Source organism: Thunnus albacares, chromosome 3, assembly GCF_914725855.1.
Source record: "Thunnus albacares chromosome 3, fThuAlb1.1, whole genome shotgun sequence".
Lineage (NCBI taxonomy): Eukaryota > Metazoa > Chordata > Actinopteri > Scombriformes > Scombridae > Thunnus > Thunnus albacares.
The window spans coordinates 26,149,669-26,169,417 of record NC_058108.1 but is presented as its reverse complement, the minus strand read 5'-3'; the positions used below and the strand labels follow the sequence as shown (position 1 = coordinate 26,169,417).

The window sequence follows — 19,749 nt, the reverse complement described above, 5'->3', positions numbered from 1 at the left end:
ACTTTATATCATAGCTCAGGTGTGTTTTCGGGTTTTAATTCCCTAATGTTCCTTCTAGCGCCACCATATGGTTCACATTTGTGGATTGGAGTTAAATGTCTCAACTACTGAATGGATCAACATGAAATTTGGCACAGACATTTGTGTTCACCTAGAGATGAATTGTAAAAACTTCGGTGATCCCCTGACTTTTCATCTTGCACCATTATGATGTAAAAACTGTCTGCAAAACCAATGACACTCCCATCAGCCTCAGCTGTACTTTGTGATTAGTGCTAATTAGAGCTGCAATGATTATTTGATTAGATTATTTGATTAGTCAATTGACAGAAGATTAATTGGCAACTATTTCGATAATTAAATATTTGTTGAGTAATTTCTAAAGAAAAAAAGCTAAACATTTGCTAGTTGCTCAAATGTGAGAATTTGAAGCTATACTGTGTCATACATGATAGTAAACTGAATATCTGATTTTGTCCAGTAATAAGGCAAAAAACCTATAAAATATTTTTTGAAAGTTACATTATTATTATCTGATAATGCAGTGCAGACCTTTTAAATCAATTTAAACTTAAACTGCATTATCACAGCACAGTAATATACTTCAGATTAAATCTGATGGATTACAAAACCAAGCAAATTTCAAGACCCTGCTATTAGATTTGCATACTGGATGGAAATGAATGGCTGCCTGGAGCAGTAGGAAAAGATACAAAACCGAACAGTATGATTTTCAAATTGTAAGGAAAGATGCAAAGTAGGTGCATGTTTTGTAGATAAAGATAAGACTAATGTTATTCTATATTTTTCTTATTGTCAACAAATACCATGAAAAAACTAAAATCAACAATGTGTCAGTCCGTCTGTCGAAACTTTCCAACTTTCATGACCTGTCTGAGGCCCATTCATTCCCATATATATAGTTACATTCCTAAGAAAGAATGCAATTTCCTAAAATAGCTGTGCATTGTAGTTTTTTTTAAGATTATCTTTTGGACACTGGGCGGTAAAGAGGCAGACAGGAAACAAGAGGAGAGAGAGACTAGTAGGACATGCAACAAGGGTCCCTGGCTGGAATCAAATCAGGGACACTGAGGTTATGTGGCATGTGCAGTAACCGTTCAGCTAGCAGGACTCTCCTACACTGTAGCTTTAAGCAAAGTTATTCAAACAGGAATAAATAGAGCATTTGTTGGGACTATTTCCAGCTGCAGATTAAAACATATTTGGTGCTCCAGTGAGGATTTATGGCAGTGGAAAGATGAATGCTGATTGATTCGAAATAAATTACAGTGCTGAACAACAGTGTAGCTCATTGATGTAGAACAATAAGTATAAATATATCAGGGTTTTGGTTACAGGCAATAATTGTTAGTAGGATCATTGTTGGTTTTGGTCTTTTAAGGAAATTTGTTGACAATTAGACATTTATAGAATATTGCCAGAATATCCTTCAGGAGTCTGATAATAATCATTATCATACCAAATTACGATAAATGTAAATTAATGGCTGCCTGGAACAGGAGGAAAACTACATTCAGAAAGCTAAAACTATATAGTATACATTAAAAAAGATCATTAAATATGAAGAGTATGCATGATTCGTACTTAAGGGACTAAAAGACTGAAATCATTTTAATAAAAACATGGCTTACCCCTGAACCGCAGAAGCGACCGAGTCTATGTGAGTTGGCGTCGTACCCATTGTACAGCTCGATGTAATCATAACCACAGTCGGCCTCCTCCTCTACCTCAAACGTGATGAAGCTCAGCTCAATGCCATAGCCCTGCTCTGCCGTCAGCAGCCACTCACAGTCAGTGTGACCCGGGTAGTTGTTGTCCCCAAACTGGGAGTGGGAGTAGAGGTTCTTCTGGCGGGCTTCTGCTTTCAGACGACCTCCACATTCTGCAGACACATAGATGGAGGAAAGATCATCAGGTAAGTTACATGATTAATAAACAATAATACATTTTGACCTGAAAAATTAGGCATTTGGTAGATTTGGTGTTGTCTCAGGTGAACTCAGGTCAGGTTTCATAACTGATTCTCATCTTGAATGTGATGCATGTTGTGAACCACTAGAGGGAGACGTTGATCTTAAAAAAAAAAAAAAACTACTCAAAGTTGGGAAATCCAAGCTGGTGACAGAGAGTGATGCTCTTAACACACACAAAAACTCACATGTAGAGTCTGAAAAACTCTGTGAGATATAAAATAAAAGTAATCCTCCACACAGACACACACACACCTGTGGAGTGTGTAGCCTGGAAGCCCTTCCTTTGTACTGAGGCGTCAGAGATGAAGCGGAGGTACATCTTGTTGCTGGTGGAGACTAGGGCCTCTGGGATTTTACTGCCGCACAGTCGACCCAGGATAGCCGCTGTGTCACTGTCCCCGTCGAAGGCCTCGAGATGATCATACGCACATTCCTGGTGCTGCTCGATCTCAAACTCATTGAAGGTCTGGAGGGGCAGAGAGAAAATGTAGAGAGAGACTGCTGAGTGAAATGTGTTGTTGACCTTGCTCTCCAGTTTATATATTTATTTAGAAAGTAGCTCCAGTGAAAACTGTTGAAGCTGTTGATTATACAGATTAAGCCAGACATGTCTCTTAAAGACACAGAGCTGTTGAGTTTTTTTAAATGTTATTTGTCAATGCTTTGAACACCACAAATTAAACTGCATTCACCTCCATTGTATTGGGTCGACAGCAGAAATCTCAGAAATTGATATCTCAAAGTGAGAAAATCTGTTCTTTTTTGTAATTTGGGTGAATTAACCCTTTAGAGCTGAGATGGCAGATACATGTAGCATTCATGTATCATTATAAAACAATTTCACCTTGGTATCTAACTGTAAAATGTAGAATTTTAATCAAAACAAATAATGCCCTTTATCTTATATAAGTATTACTGTTAGTGCTTGTTTTTCTTAAAATTAAGACCCATAAACCCTGTTTTCCTGTTGCCTTTGTCACCTTTTTGTCTTATTGCATGCATTCATCATTGTAGGGAAACTCTGACAGGTTTGGCTCCGACTGCACTGAAATAACACCGGTCAGTTCCCTGTCTTGTGCAGTAACGCACGTAACTTCAGTGAATAAAGTAAGCTCGTCAAACAAACTACTGCTCAGAGCAGTGTAGCAGCTGATAGAGGCAGCCAGTCTTCTTAGTGATGCTCTTATTTGTTGAAGGGTAACATAAAAGTCACAAATGTATAGATTATACTGTACATATACGTGAGCATAACACGATCCAAAAGAGAGAGGAAAGTTGTAAAATCAGATACAGTGTAAGGAATAGAGAGAGGAAGAGAGATACAAAGAGAGGACGACTGAGGAGAGGAGAGTTTCCTTGTTGGAGCCTTCATTATATTGTCTTCATTCGGGGTCATTTGCTTTCTTTGTATTTCTGACTTGGCATCTTATCATCAGATAAAACACAGGAATTCACACCTGAGTTCTGTATCAGTGGAATAAAGGTCAGAGTTGATAGTTAATGGAGCAAACGGAGGAGATAGAAAACATTAAAAGGTGTTACTGCGCAAACAAACATAGCCTTTAATTAACCAAAAGATATCTAAGTCCTGTCACCAGTAATAATCAGACTGACATTTACTTCTGCTAGTGAGAGAATGTATGACTAAGATCTTTATTTTCATCATAGTAAACAGTATAGTTTAGATCATGTTTAAAAAGGACTGAAATAGGCCTGCAACTAATTATTTTCATTATCAATTTGTCTGTAGATTATTTTCACATACACGCCGTTGATTATTTTCTCGATTCATGGATTAGTCGTTAAAATGTCAGAAAATGCCCAAAGCCCAAGATGTGACCTAAAATGTCTTGTTTTGTCCCGACCAACAGTCCACAACCCAAAGATATTCAGCTTATTATCAGAGAGGCCAAAAAAACAGAAAATATTGACATTTAAGAAGCTGGAACCAGAGGATTGTGGCAATTCTTTTTGACTAATCTTGATTAATTGATTATCAAAATAGTTGGCAATTAATTTTCTGTCGATCAACTAATAGATTAATCGACTGATCGTTGCAGCTCTAGACTGAAATCACTTTCCATCGTTATTTTTTATGTCATTTGTTTGATCATAACTTGTGCGAACAGACTTTATTCAACCTCAGGCTGCTCTGTGAGTGTTGTCCAGCTTCACACTGTGTTGACATTTTTTCACGAAACCAAAATAAATATATTTACATCTCATATTTTGTAATACTTCAGAGCAGAAAGCAGAACCCCTGCCTGCTTCTGTCTTTGCCCACACTGCTTACACGCTGACACGCATGTACACAGTGTCACGATTCATAATCTAATCAAGTCACTGTGTTTGTGAAGCAGACTACAATGAGTCATAACACCTTGAAGGCCTGTCTCTCCCACACACACACTCACACACGTCTCTGATTGTCTCCTGAGCGTTGCTCCATCACGCCACCACAACCACCACACTGCATTGATTTTTACCAACCAGGCGGAAGGAGGAAAAAAAGAGCATGTCATTACCGAGAGGGGAAGCGTTTGATTCTGGGGACGTGATGGCTTCCAGATGTTTTTCAAACTGTAGCTGCGGATCTGTTTACTACTCCCGAGAGAATAGAGTTCATATGTGTGTGTGTGTGTGTGTGTGTTCGTGTGTGGGTGAGAGAGACAGACAGACAGAGTGAAGAAGCAGTAACAGAATGACCTTCATGTCTATGTTCAGATTTCTGGTATTAAATTTATCCCGCTGTGATGTCATTACCGAGGATATAGAGAGCACCCCGCTAATCTCAACACACACACACACACAAGAACGAATTTCCAAACTTGTGTGTACATCACATGTAGTTAGACATCCAGAACAGGTGCAAAAAATTTGGTAAACGTGACATCATTGCTGATGACATAATGTGTTTTCCGTTACATAAGAGATTATCAAAAACTAAATGACAGTTAATGACGGTTTTGATACCATGCAGCGAGCTCAGCATGTGACTGCAGAGTGGAAGAGAGGTGAGGAGCCAAATTGTAATATTCTGCAGGACTACAGATTGTACTGTGAATGTGTGTTTATCTAGACCCTGAGTGTGTGTGTGTGCGTGTTGTATAGTTTGTACCGTGTTTGTGTGTGTGACACTAACTTGGACTTTGGGAGGATTATCTGAAGCACGCTGTGTGAATGTGTGCATGCGTGCCCCTGTACTTGTATCTTTGTGAGGATCAATTTGAGTTCTAAGCTCCAGATATAAATGCTTTTTAGAACTGAAACGATTCACAGAAAATTAATCAGCAACTACTTTGATATCCGATTAACTGTTTAATTGTTCTCTTGTTCCAGCTTCTCAGTTGTGAGGATTTGCAGCTTTTCTTTGTCTTATGTGATAGTAAATCAAATATCTTCAGGTTTTGGACTATTGGTCAGACAAAGTGGGCAATTTGAAGTTGTCACCTTGGGTTTCAGGGAATTATGATGGGCTTTTCCCTTATTTTCTGACATTTTAATGACAAACAATACATCTAAAAAATAATGTTAAGGTTAAAAACAAAGATAAATTGTTAGTTGTAGCTCTAGTGCTTTAAATGACACATATCCCGCCTTCCTATAGAGGATTGCTTGTGTGCATTCTCACAAATTAACATTACATGTCATCACACAATCAGTTTGAAGTTACTGTATGAATGACAACAACAATAGAAGAACATTTTGAAGAGAAACTAATACAACTTGTCAGTTCTGCTACTTTATCTGGCTTGATCTTGATATTAATAATGTTGTAATATCCTCAAGAGTCACCAAGATTAGTTATGCTCAAGTTGTGTAAAATCAGGAGTTCTCGCGAAAGTGAAAGTGTTGGTATCAGCCGAGGATGATTCTGTTCTGATCTGTCCCCTGGTGCATATGCTTTTTAATCCTCCAGATACACACAACTTGTGCGAATCATAGCTAGTTGTCTGTGCGCACATGTTGGTAAAAAGCAAGAATATTATGAGTCTTACACCTTGACGTTGCAAATGTTTTGTCTGCTCCTCACTTCTTTTCTTCTGTTTGAGCGTTAAGACTTGACTTTAAAGTAGTTGCATTGACAAATAACTAAAAAAATCAGACTTGAAATGTTCACCCTCGACTATCTTTAATCCATAATACACATGACACTGCATCTTCTCTACAGAGAGATTAGGAAATGCTGCTTGTCTGAGTTTCTCGAGTAGCTCCAGTTCAGTTCATCAGTTCCTCAATTAAGACTGTGTTTCTGATTATATGTCAGTTTATTCATGAATACATACATCTGCAGTAACTCTGAAAATGTGGAGACGACTATCAGTGTGTTGACACATAAATTCCTCCATGCACAAATGGATGCATGTGTGCAGACTTGCAGGCAAAACACACACACACACACACACATAGAAAGACACGAGGACACAGATGGCCACTGCCCAAGGCCTCTTTCTAACGCATGAGCACACGCTTGCAGTTAGCCCGAATATACAAACGTGCACTTTCTACCCCGTTCACATTTGGGTTTCATAAGTGGAACATGGGAAAGAGAGATCATCGGGGGGGAAGAGGGGAGGAGGGCAGCCTGGGGCTTTTACATACAATATGACCCCACAGCCAGAATAATGCATTGTTATGAGGAAAGGAGGCAAGATAGTAATGTTTAAGACAAGGGTCTAAAGAGAGAAAGAAAAAACCTAAACCTTCACAAGCCCAGAAACATTTGTTGTCTGCTTGATTTTTAAGGACACTTACTATCTTGACTCGGTGTCCCGGCGTGGCTGTTATGTCCCAGGTGCACTCCTTACGGCTGGGATACTTGTCCGGCCAGTTGGGGCTGCTCAGGGTCCCACTGGGGCTGTGGATCTTATGCTCACACTCAGCTGTAGACACACAGAAACGCGCAAGCACACACACACACACAGGAAGTTAAAATCATGGCTGCACAGGAAAAGGTCAAAGGAAATGGAAAGGGAACAGGAAGGAGAGAAACCAGAGAACCGAAAGAGAGAGAAAAGATTTCAAAGAAACACATCCTGGTGACAAGTTCAGTGTGAATTTCACATGAAGACATGCACGCATGCTTTAAACTAATACTGTAGTAAGCCTCCTGTACTTTGCACTAATTGAGTATTATGGCAAAATAACTGCACACACAAAGAAACGAAAGACAGAAAATATCTGTATTAGAAATACAAGTCAGCTATTACGTACAATATTTGATTTTAATGTCATTATTCCTCATTTTATTTGAACTTTGAACGTTATTTGTATATATAGAGGCAGGAGCAAAAATCAGTCATATGCACCCAGCACAGAGGAAATGTCATTTTCTGTCATTTAGACAGTTTTTAACTGTTTTTACAAAGTATAGTATTCATTGCAAACACAGCTATCTAAAATACAACCCCTCTGTGATTGGATAAAAACCTGAATTAGGTTAAGAATTAACACTGTTCCAGCATCTGGTGGTGGCCTAACATCTTATAAAGATACTTTGTGTTGTTATTTCTTTTTAATAAGTTACTGCCTTCTGTTCCTGATTGCAAAGACAAGAGTACTAACTACACTGTGACTCTGATTGGCACCTTGCCACCAGTTTCACCTTGCAAAATACAGTAGAAGCTTGATTTCAGTTGTCATTGATGGGTGATTGAAAAACCATTACTGTAATGTAGCGTAGGTTTATCCAAATATTAAACCTCTCACTTTAAATATAGACATGAATAAATGGATGATAACCCGGATAGTTTGTTACCCTCGCTACAAAGTTACACAATAATATGTTAGGAAAAACACCATCAATTAATTTCTCATTCTTCATCAATAAATCATCTTGAAATAAATTGAAGCAATAAGAGGGGTTATATTATAGATCAAACACAAACTCTTGCACTTGTTCAGTCCATTAAATGTTCATTAAATCAAAAGAACTTCCAATTTCAATCGGTACAAATTAACTCACTGTACTTAATGACAACTGAACAGCTGTGAGCTAACATCTTAGCGTGCTAACAACTGTGTATCAACTTCTGTCGGGTGAAGCTGAACTCTTGTTGACTGGTTTCCTCTTGACGACTTTGCATCAGTTAAAAAATGCACCAAAAGCTTTGGTAAGAGCTTTCAGGAACAGAGATTGAGGCAATGTGTGGGTGCTTGTATGTAAGTTGTAAGATGAATGCCATGACACGGTGAAGGTGATGGGAGACATGAGGCATGCACAAGACAAACAAAATGTGTTCGAGAGAGACAGTTTTTTTATTCAGAATGAGATGGATGAGTTTACAAGAACAACGTATAAATGTAAAAGAAAGTTGTCTAACATGCAACGTATTATATACAGACATTAACAGTGACAGGAAATGTAATTGTTTACAATGCCACAGCATCACAGTATTAACAGTAGTAAATAATTCAACAATTTCAGCTTTAACAGATGTTTTCCTATCACGAAAAGGAATGAAGTCGATCCCTGAGACCACAAAGCTTCAATAAAACACTGACTTTATGTTTTTTTGCCTTTCTCTCTTCAAAGTGTTACATACTTCAGGCAGGTGACCGCTGTCACTTAAAGGTGATGTTTCTATCAATCCGATCTGTTAACAGCACACGTCACGCTATCCGAACAGCCACATGTTGAAACTTCCACACTCCCATATGTGCATAAGTACATCGCCACACACGGAAATAAGCAGTGATGGGAATATGGATTTGGATGACTCTGCAAGGTTACTGGGTCAGGCTGGTCTAATGCACACATATATACACACACATACACACACACAGACACACACAGAGGAAGACAGCGCTACAGGCTTTCAAGTAACCAGATGTTTGAAACATGAGTCTTTTTATGAGCAGCACAGGGAGCCTTACTGAGGTGTGTATGTGTGTATTGATGTGGTGTGTGTGTGTGTGTGTGTTTGTGTGTGTTCATGTTCAAAAGTTCAACTTCAAAGAGCTGAGTAAAATATGTCAATTCAACAGTTGGTTGTGTGTGTATGTGTGTGTGTGTGTGTGTGTGTGTGTGTGTGTGCACATGGGAATGTCCTAATAGCTTTCAATAAATAATGTTTTCTGTCACACTGAAACCTTTTCCCCTCTCTGAGTGTCACACAAAAACACAAACACACATCACAGTGAACACAGCTTTGGTGACTTGCAGGCAGAGCTGTTTTAAAGTAATTTGGGGTAAGTGCAGTCTCAGGCCTTTCGATTCAGTCTCGGGACATTGGTTAACAACCCCTGAGCCAGGGACCAGTACTGGGCCACACAGCATTTGCTTTGTGGCAAAAACACGCTGTGTAATAGTTTTATAACTTTATAGGCTATTTGTGCTGTAATCAACCGTGTGCTGCATCTTTCATCACTTCCTGTCATACTCACAGCCACAGGAATCTGATTTTAAACCAAAGTCAACCATCAGCACATGATGTAATCAGTCCCTCATTGGCCATCAATCAACTATATTGTCAATAAAAAATTAAAATACTGCCAAAGGTAATAAAAAATAAAAAAGTAAAAGTAAATCTCAAGGTCAAGTCAAGTGTGATGTCTTTTAGCGTAAACTTTTATTTATAGTTTTGAGTTAAGGGGTTATGTAACTACATGGGGGGGCTACAGTTGCTAAAGTGATACCACATGGAGTAACTTTCAATGCTGGTGGAGATAGTTGATAGTGAAGACAGAATTTAGGAACTTTAAGGAAAGATTGAGTCATCTACTGCTTTTCAGTATCGCTACTGCAAACCTTTTTATCTCCATAAAAGGTATCTATGGCGGGACTGCTGCTACTCCCTTGTGTCAAAATTTATAGTTCAAGTCCAGGACAGGTCATAAGCCAGTTGGAAGTCAAGTTTCAAGATTTTCAGGTCTCTGAAGGCTGACCGTTAAAAGGAAATGGCTTCCTTCAAAACTAACATATATGTTGCAAAGCCTGGCTGATGTTTTTTTGTTTTGCTTTAGGATTTCACCAGATCGAACCTTGAGACTTGAATGTTTTTGCTTTCATGGAGGACTCAAGCCTAATTTTTGTGACTTAAGTCCAACTCAAGCCCAAGTCTAAAGCATCAAGTCAACAACTCTGCTTGCAAGGTGAATGAAAACATTTCTTTAAGACGTAAATGTCTGATACATACACTGTAGAAATATATGTGCATCTAATGTATGTAAAAAAAAAAAATTCTTCTCTTCAAATGGAAAGGACCAGTCTGCTGTCATGTGGACTCTGATGATCATAGACAGAATACGGGCTGTACGATGGTCGATGGCTGTTTTTATGAATGAGCACATGCTTGTGTGGATGTGCGAACGCATGCATGTGCGCTCCGATGTTTTTATGCCAGTGTGTGTGCAGATGTGAATGTACGTGAAACCCACCTTCCTTACAGTCATGTTTGTTCTCATGCAGTACAAAGCCATGGCGACACTGACAAACGTACGAGCCCACTGTGTTGATGCACTCGTGCTGGCAGCCGCCGTTGTCCTTGCTGCACTCATCTTTGTCTGTGAGAGATACACATGCAACACATCACTCATGGGGAATCAGCAGAGAGGTTGGGTGGTGTGGGGGGAGGGAAGGAGGTCAATCAGGGGAGAGGAGGGGAAGGATGAGACCTTAAGGAAGGGGAGGAGGCTTTTTGAAAAAGAAAAGGATGTGATAAGAAAAGAAGGGAGGGACGCAAAACAGGGGAAAGGCAGAGGAGGGGGAGCAAACACAGATATGGAGAGAAGCCCTGAGGGAAATCAAACTCAACAAAGAAAAAGGTACAGCAGAAATAAGAGAAGGTGACAAATGACTAATAAAGAAAAGTATGAACAAAAACATCTGGCAGTGCTAGTCCACTAACTAATAGAAGAAGACTGCAAGATGGACAGCACACTATTCAACTTTAACAAAGTTAAAGGATAGGTTCACAGTCTGTCTTAAAACAACAGTCAGGTGCCCAAATGAACATTGACACACATTCTTCCTGCTGTAATCAGTCCTCCTGTTCATACTGGCCATTACCCAGATAGCAAAATTGCTGTGGCCCAGAACCAGCCCACACCCGACACTGTCAGCACTTTCATCCGGCCCACATATGATACGATGATGGCGGTCCACTCCTGTTTCCCAGATCTGGGCCACAAGCAAGCCGTATGTCAACCAAGAACAAACCAGATAAACCAGAACTGGCCCACATCCAGCAAGAGCACCGCATCTTTACCAAAAAAGGCCCACATTTGATTTGGGATATTTGGGCCATATTTGCTAGTTTACATGTGGGCCATTTCAGGCTCACATCCATTTTATCCGGGCCAGAAGAAGGCCAGCAGTGCCGCATCATTGCCTGAAGTGGCCCACTTCTGTATGCTATCTAGGTATATATTCAATATAAGTGATGGGAGACAAAATCCACAGCCCTGCCTCCATGCTAAATGTATTTAAACATTTATTTGAAGATAATATGAGGTTTCAGCTGTCCAAAATTTTTAAAATCAAGTCGATACCTTTCAAAGTTAGAGTCTTTTTAGTAAGAAATTCTCTCTTTTTTGTCATGAACCTTCCACTGCAGCTGAACAGGAAAACACTGTCCGTCGAGACACAAAGGGGGAATTTTTTACTGAAAAGTCTGTAACTGTGGAAGATGACTACTTTATTTGACTAACTCAGTCTGCTGAAGCCTCAGTTAAGCTTCAGATAATCTTTTAAATGCATTTTTTTTGCTCAAAACAAGGACTGTGGAGTTTGTTTCCCATCACTTACACTGTAAGCCCATTTGGGGGAATTCTTCTAATGGTCAGTATGAACAGGAGGAATGATTACAGCAAGCAAAACCTGTCTCAATGTTCATTTGGGTATCTCACTTGTTTTAAGAAAAACTTGAAAAATTGTGAAGCTATCCTTTAAGGTTTTTATTAGAGAGTTAAAGCCAAACGAGATGGTCAACAAAGTAGAAGCATCACAGCTTTAAACGCTGTCTGCAGCCCAAATTGTTACCATTTGACTCTAAAGATTTATAAAAGAGAGGTTAGAGGGAAGAAAAGTATGATACTAACAAAAGTTGGCATTAATAGATGATGAGAAAGATAACATCCAACTACAGATGCTACAAAGGATTAAGTTAGTTAGTGTGTGTGGGACTTTGTCTCGTAAAACTGTCTTTGTGCTGCTCCTCAGGGTCGAGGTTATGATGACTGTTCTGTGGTCAAACTTGAACCTTGGCTCTGAAACGTCTCTGACCATAACAGCTGCTTTCAAATCAGCTGTACTCTCCTTGGGCCAAACCGCAACTGCTGCAGTATATCAGCCTGATGTGTTCACACAGCCAACTGAAGGGAAATTGTAAAATGTGATGAGAGCTTCTGTCATTTGGATCCCGTTACGTTATAAATTTGGGAAGATATGGGGGACCTACATATTTCTCTGTAATTTTTTATGATCCACCACCACAGTACATGGTAGGGTATGTGGGACATTAAGTTGTCATGGTGACGCCTAAATGTAGACCACAAATTCCCCCTATAAATAAACTGATTAGATTTTGAGGCACTTTGCTCCATAAATTTGCATACTAACGCGGAGAACTGATTTTCTTGAAACTATAACAAGGCCTTACTGCTGTTATAAAGTGGTTGTGCTATGTGATTTCACCTAAAATGACATAATTAACACCTTTTTTGGCTTGATTAATTTCCCCATTAACATAAGTGGTTACATTTTGATACAGTAACGGTGGAACAGCAAGGCTATTTAACAGTTTCAGGCTTTTACTAATTAGCCAAACACATTAAATCATGTGTATATTGTACTTAACAAATGGTTTTCCCCTTTTGTTCCTCCTTTGGTAGCTTAAAGGCAGCTAAAAGTCAGTTTATTCCATACCCTCTGACATCATACAGTATATATTTATTTTGTATCAGTTTGTTCCAGCTCTTAATTGAAGCTGTATGATGTTTACACTCAGTAAAACATTCAAACCAAAGACTGCATGTTTTTATGGCTGCACAGTTCCATCAAATGGATATATTCCAGATGCCTCGTGTGTCATTTTATACACATTTTTTCCACAATTCAGCCTCACATATTTGATATCTTTGGAAACTTTGCAATCTCCACTAAAATCTAAGCTAAAGTTTTGTGGATCTGAACAATGTTTGGCTGAGCAGCAAGAGTTTATAATGACTGACCTACTGGCAGGCTGCTGCTTGTTAAGGGGTTTTTAAAGAGCCAACACAAATGAGGTGTTTTCTCGCTTCTCGCTCATTTTTTTCTTTCTCCCTCATCCTTTAATTTGTGGCGTTTTCTACCCAAACACCTCCGCCTCAGTGTGGCTAGGTGATGACAAAGCCCTTTTGCTGAAGCTGAACACCATGAGAACAGAGCGGATCACGGGGGTGGAGGTGGAAAAAGTGGAGAAGACTGGCTCTGTGTGGGGCGGGAACATTGACAGAAGTGATGGTGTCAGAGACAGAAACAACGAGGTGGACATGGACAGATGACCGCACAGGGAGACAGGAGCTGTACAGGGAGTGTGTGGTGAGTTTTGTGACTGTGAGTGAGAGACAGATTCCTATAAAGAGATGTGAGATTAGACACAGACGCTGAGTCTCACCTCAACTCAAGAGCTTGTGAATCAAACTAGATCTGCTTTTAATGAAACCACTAAATCCCCCTCTCTCTCTCTCTCTCGCTTGCCCTGTGTGCGTGTGTGTGTGTGCGTGCGTGTGCACGTGCATGTGTGTGTGTGTCTGATGTGGTATTACGGTGCTATTGTGGGCTCAGTCTCACCCTATCAGAGGCTAAGAAGCTTTGCGGTTGATGCTACACAGTGTTCATTGTAGCTTTCTTCGGGTCAAGCACACAATGTCCACATGCACACACACACACATGCACACAAACACGCACACTCACATGGATTAGTAGTTTGTGGGAGGCCGAAGGGACCTCCCTAAAGTTGCTGGCTGGTCGCCAACCAAAAGCTATCCCTGGAAGCTTCTGACAATAGCTGAGCCACTCACACAGCAACATTTAACACATACACACAAACACACACACACACACACATTATCTGTATCAGAGGAAGTAATTTCTCTGTGCAACCATGCTCCACTGAGCGGTTTAACTGTCCCAGGTGTTCTGCAGGTGGTTGAATTTTGACGAGCTCATCCAGTTGACAGCTCTACTTCTCCTGAAGCAGGATGACGTACCTAAAAGCTAAATTGAAGTTGCCTTTTTGCCCTTTTAGTTACTGTAAATGTTAGAGTAAGAAAAGAGAAATCTAGATCTTTTCTTCAGGACAATTTCCTAAAATTGTTATTATGTGATGTTAACATCCAACAAATTCATCCCTGCGACAGCGAGTAGGGGATATTTGTTGTTGTTTTTACTGGGGAATCATAGCTGTGTCCCACTTTCATACTACATGCTAAGCCCTAAGTGTGTTTTCTGTAGTGTGGTCACATTGGGAAACTAAGAAAATAAAGTGTACTCAAAGATGAAAGGATGCTTTCTGACATTGCTGAATTTTTGAGGGTTGTTGTTAAAGGATTACCTTGTGAGGCAGCTGGATTCGTGAGATCACAAGATCACGCGAGAAGTTATGTGCTTGTGTCCAAACCACCGGTGGTTTGGACCAATCTGTGTCCTATGAGGATTCTCCTATGATCTCGCGATTCCAGCTGCCTTGCAAGGTAAGACGGTGATAGACAGATGGTTCATCCAATCACCTGCTAAGTATTTTTTGAAAGCACCTGCCCTTTTCCTAACAGTTTCCATGGACGACTTCTCAGATGGTTCTGTGTAACAAACCATCTGGAGCATCAGGTTAATTAATGGAGACTATTGTCTTAAAATGCAATGGGGGAGCTAGTCACAGCTTGAAAACAGTGTTCATGTCCCTGGGACAATGCAGATGATAAAAGTATTACATTTTGCAAATTTAAAAAACAACAACTTTGTTTTAAATTTGAAAATGGCTGTAGCTTCCCGTCTATTGGTGCAAATCATGTATTATTATTTTTTACTATAAAAGTTTACAGTTCATTTATTTCCCACTGCACAAAAACATATGAACGAGGATATTTAATAATTAGATATAAAATAAAACTGATGTGTGACCAAGCTCTTCAAGTGTGTAAAACAAAAACTTGAACAACTAATTTTGTTACATTTTAATTACAACTTGCTCAGAATCATAAATTTGTAGAGCAATAACATAATGATTCCACTGAAAAGTCAGTAAAGGTTGAATGCTGAATTAGCGCTCAGCTTTAGTAGTAATACTATGTAGTATTAGTGTGTACTATATTATGGAAATGGGACAAAGCACATGTTTCCCTCGAGAGGAGAATGGATAATGAAACGATCCACACCGTTAAAATAGGATCCATCCATTTCTCCATATCACACGGTAGACCAGAATCCAATCAGAGATGCCGATTGAGAGGTCATGTTACCTCTGACCTTTGATGAGGTTGCCAGCTTGTTGTTGGTGCGGCCACGAGTGGGAGAGCGGCCGCGCTTTATGTCCTGGCATGACTCAAACACAAACATACGCTCTTGACACAGTGCCAGCCTGTCTGAGGGAGAGAGGGCAGAGCGCAGGGTGGGTGCAGGAGGCCTGAGAGCCGGTGGAGGCTCAGGAGACAAAGCATGACAGAGACAGACACAGCACATGTACACAGGCAGGAAAACAGCTGCTGCATCAACGCAGCACATATATATGGATACGTCCACAAATGCAAGCAAACATACACAAACACATTTACACACAGCAGATGAGGACAGAGGACACTTTCTGCTCTTCCAGAGTGTTGTTAAGACTATTACAACTTAAATTTGGCAATGTGAAATAGTCAGCCCACTCTCTCAGGAATTACACTAGCATTGTATGAATCTGCAGTACGCCCTTTACATCCAGTGAGTGCTTTGAGCATTTATTCAGGGCGACGTGTGATGTTCATGTTGGCACTGACCTTCTTAAAAATTTCCCTACCCAAGAAACCCAGTTTCAGTTGCCTAAATGTACTGTAACCACACCTTAAATACGCAGAAATTGCAAAGCATAGCGCCTGTAGGAACAAGTTTAAAGTTTTAACATAATGTTGTCATCAAACGTCCAAACATGTTGGCATTGGGAGGTTTTGCAGAATCCTCCATTATCAGTATTTTAGGCTGGAAATGTAGTGTGCAGGTGACGTACTTAACCACTAAGAAGTGATTATCTCCTCATTAAAACTAATTAAGAAGATGCTGTGGGTGAATACTTAATACCACCAAAGCACTGAGTAAACTATTATGACAATCCTTTCTCCTGTGTATGCATTTCATATTAGGAGTGGCACACAAAATGTGTCTATTGAGTATCAAACACTCAAAACACAGATAGTTTGTCAGTTATGTCAGTTATAATAGATTCCAGCGGTGACCCATTATTAAAACGTCTCAAAAGTATCAAACCACTGCTGCACCATAACCTACTTATCCCCTGTTCATCTGTTTGCTCAGTATGCTCCAAAAACTCACATTTTGAACAAGATATAACTCAATACACAGCTCTGCCCACCCCTGACAAGCACACACACACACACACACACACACGTGTCTTACCTGAGAAGAAGTGAGCCTTGAAGCCTTTCTTGGAGACAGTATTGTCAGACTTGAACTCGATCCTCATGTTGTTGTATTGAGAGGTGATGACTTCAGGGACCTCAGTGCCACAGTATTTACCATGCAGCTTAGAGTCAGGTGACAGGCCGCTGCGCACCTCCACATAGTCGTATTTACACACCTAAACACACAAATAAAGCTCTTATAACACACATCCACAAAGTGGCTACTATGTCTAGCAACTTCCTTTTGCTCTAATTAACATACTACACGCAGATGCACTCACCTCGTTGCCCTCCAGCTCAAAAGCCTCGAACTGCATAGAGATGCGGTACTGAGTGGGAGCGACCACCTGCCACACACAGTTCTTGTTGGGTGGATACTCTTTAGGCCAGCCAGGAGTGCTGATGGTCCCATTGAGCTTAGAAAGAAGACCGCCACACGCCGCTGCAAACACACAGATACAAACAAATCAGATGTACACACGCACACACACACGCTTAGAGGGGAAATATAATTCAGCACACAGTGTTTACATGTTTTACAAACCACAAGAGCAGAACTGCATGGAAAAATGTAGGAGTTGAGCTTTTTGTTTCCCATTTTTTTATGTCACATTAGAGAGTGGGATTCCCCTAACTCTGGCACAATCCACTGAGTTGTTGGTGAGCGTGAATCTGGTCAATGCTTGATCAGTTGTTGTTTTTTTTATAGTTTCAGTTTCAAATTCAGTGTTATTAATATTTTTTAACTTGTGTGTTTGTGAGAGCGCAAACACACAAGTTTTCATGTTTAAGGATTGTACTGCCACATTTTTGATGAAGACCACAGCTGTGTATTTTTAATAAGTAATTTTAGTCAGGAGGGTTGTGTTTTTAATGTGATGATATTAAGAAAGGAATGTGGAAGATAAACAAATCTGTTGTCGACTGCTGTCTCTGCTTCTACTGACGTTAGCAGGAATATCATGGATCCATCAAATTCAGCTCAAAGGAAATGTGAAAAGTGTATGTGAAGTCTTTGCTACTAATGTTTGTTAATTTCAAGGGGATGTAGGTAACTACTAATGTAAGTCACTCACGCCATGCCCTGTGCTTTCCCCCGACTCCATTATCCCAAAACCTCATTGGTATCAAGACTCACTTTTTGAACCTTATTCATTATTGTTGTACTTGACCTTGTTTAGGTCTCTCCCTAGTGTGACTATTTTGAGTTGGGCATGGTAGACATCTTTATAAAAATTTGTCAAAATGTCACTGTAATTATATATATATATATGGACTTTTATAGAGGAGAAAATCCACTTTATAAACAATTTTCCCACACATTAATTCACTGGGGATGCCAGAGTAACCACAGCTCTTCAAAGAAATATAGCATAACCACAGTTTAGATGTTTGACTAGCATAGCTTTTTCTCTCTCTCTCTGCTTCAGAAGTGGTTTGTTCAGTTGTTTCAGTATGTGGGTCATTACGGGTAGTTAATCTATTTCATGGGATTAAAGGACCTTCACAGCATTCGTGGCATTGGAACAACAAGGCAATGTGGCTTTGTGTCAGAAAGATGTTTTTTCCTGTTGATGGAGGCTGTTCGGATGTTTTTTTTCTAATGAGTTAGACTCATATCCTACAGAGACACACAGCAGCATACAATGGAATGCACATATAAACACATATTCAGCATTCCAGACATACACACACACACACGCACGCACACGTGTACACACACAAACGTGTACACACACACACATACACACACTGTTACCTTCACAACTCTTCTTGTCAGGGGCTAGTTCATAGCCTGGATCACAGGCACACTTGAAGCTGCCGAGAGTGTTTACACACCTCTGTTCACATCCACCATTGTCTGGCTTGGCACACTCATCCTCCTCTGAAAAACACACACGTCAGAACGCATTTTCAGACACTTAAAGAATGCTCTGGCTAAAAAGCCAGGTGAGAAAACACAATCAACTGAAACAAACACACACACACATAGCCTCTCTCAATCATACACACACCTTTGAAAAAGTTAGCAGCAAAGCCCGCCTTGTTAACAGTCCCGTCTGAGACAAACTTCATCCAGAGTGTGTGTGAGGTAGAGCGCACATCCTCGGGTTTGTCGTAGCCACAGAATCGGCCAATCAGAGGGCTTGTCTCCAGAGGGCCGTCTCGAACTTCCAGGTAGTCATATGCACAGCTGTCATGTCTCTCAATCTACACAAACATCCAGGTGTGTAAGCAGAAACACACAGTGAGATTCATAACTCAACATCTTCACTGTCATACGTTTGTCAGTCACAGGTAATATTTTATATGCAGCTTTTAATTTCTTCTGTCTTCAGGGATTTAAAGACTATCACTGTAACCTAATTAACAAGTCCATACCACACCCTGAGGAAGAAACAATATATTTTTACCCTCATTTCTGTAGTTTTGGTGATCATTTGTATCAACTTGGATAACATTTTGTTTACAGTGCCTTCACTACATAGTTCAATAGGGCAGGTAACATGAGTGGGTAGATTATCTAAACCACTTGCTCTATTTCATTTTTTCTGACTGCCAGAGACGTAATATAATACTTGGATATGCATGGTTTGCATGTGCAGGAGGTTGAGACATAATACCGACAAAGTCACATGTGTGAACTGGCTGACACAAGCAACCTGATAAAGGGGCCTGGCAACCAGCAGTCGTCTCCTTTTCTTCTTGCCTAAATGTGCACGTCATGTATGTTGTTAGCATTAGCTAGCATCAGTGCTTGACCACTTATGCCAGTAGCCTCATAACTTATCAGTTGGAGCTACGTTCTGTCTTCCAGAGGCTGCATAGCTAGTGCTCATCCCGCCAGGAGTTTTGCCGAAACTCCAATCACAAAGCATTGGACTTTTCTCCCCTCCCCATTGCGGGTGAAGAACTACTGTGTGCTGTATTAGCTTGTGTTTTTATACTTTGCCAACCAGTCTCGCTGAGATGTTTTCACCATGTTATGACAACTGTGTCAATGGTTGGGGAACCATAGTTGAGAGTGTTTTTTCACTCCTTGGCAACTGACTTAATACTTGTTAACGGTAATTACACGTGATTGCGAGGGTGACTTGTATGAATTACCTGCGACACTAGCGGAAATTGGATTTGTAGTTGCGTGTTTCTTGCT

At 40.1% G+C, this 19,749-nt stretch overlaps 1 protein-coding gene across 1 annotated transcript in view; it reads right to left on the bottom strand.

Moving 5' to 3' along the window:
• Nucleotides 1-19,749, bottom strand: part of tll1 (tolloid-like 1) — a 60,296-nt gene that overhangs the window by 1,705 nt on the left and 38,842 nt on the right. Inside the window, exons 14-21 of the mRNA XM_044347296.1 lie at nucleotides 18,611-18,806; nucleotides 18,355-18,480; nucleotides 16,877-17,037; nucleotides 16,591-16,771; nucleotides 10,377-10,502; nucleotides 6,753-6,880; nucleotides 2,250-2,463; nucleotides 1,656-1,906 (exon numbers count right to left, since the gene is read on the bottom strand). Of these exons, the coding sequence (XP_044203231.1) occupies nucleotides 1,656-1,906; nucleotides 2,250-2,463; nucleotides 6,753-6,880; nucleotides 10,377-10,502; nucleotides 16,591-16,771; nucleotides 16,877-17,037; nucleotides 18,355-18,480; nucleotides 18,611-18,806 (1,383 nt within the window). The remainder of the gene's footprint in view (nucleotides 1-1,655; nucleotides 1,907-2,249; nucleotides 2,464-6,752; nucleotides 6,881-10,376; nucleotides 10,503-16,590; nucleotides 16,772-16,876; nucleotides 17,038-18,354; nucleotides 18,481-18,610; nucleotides 18,807-19,749) is intronic.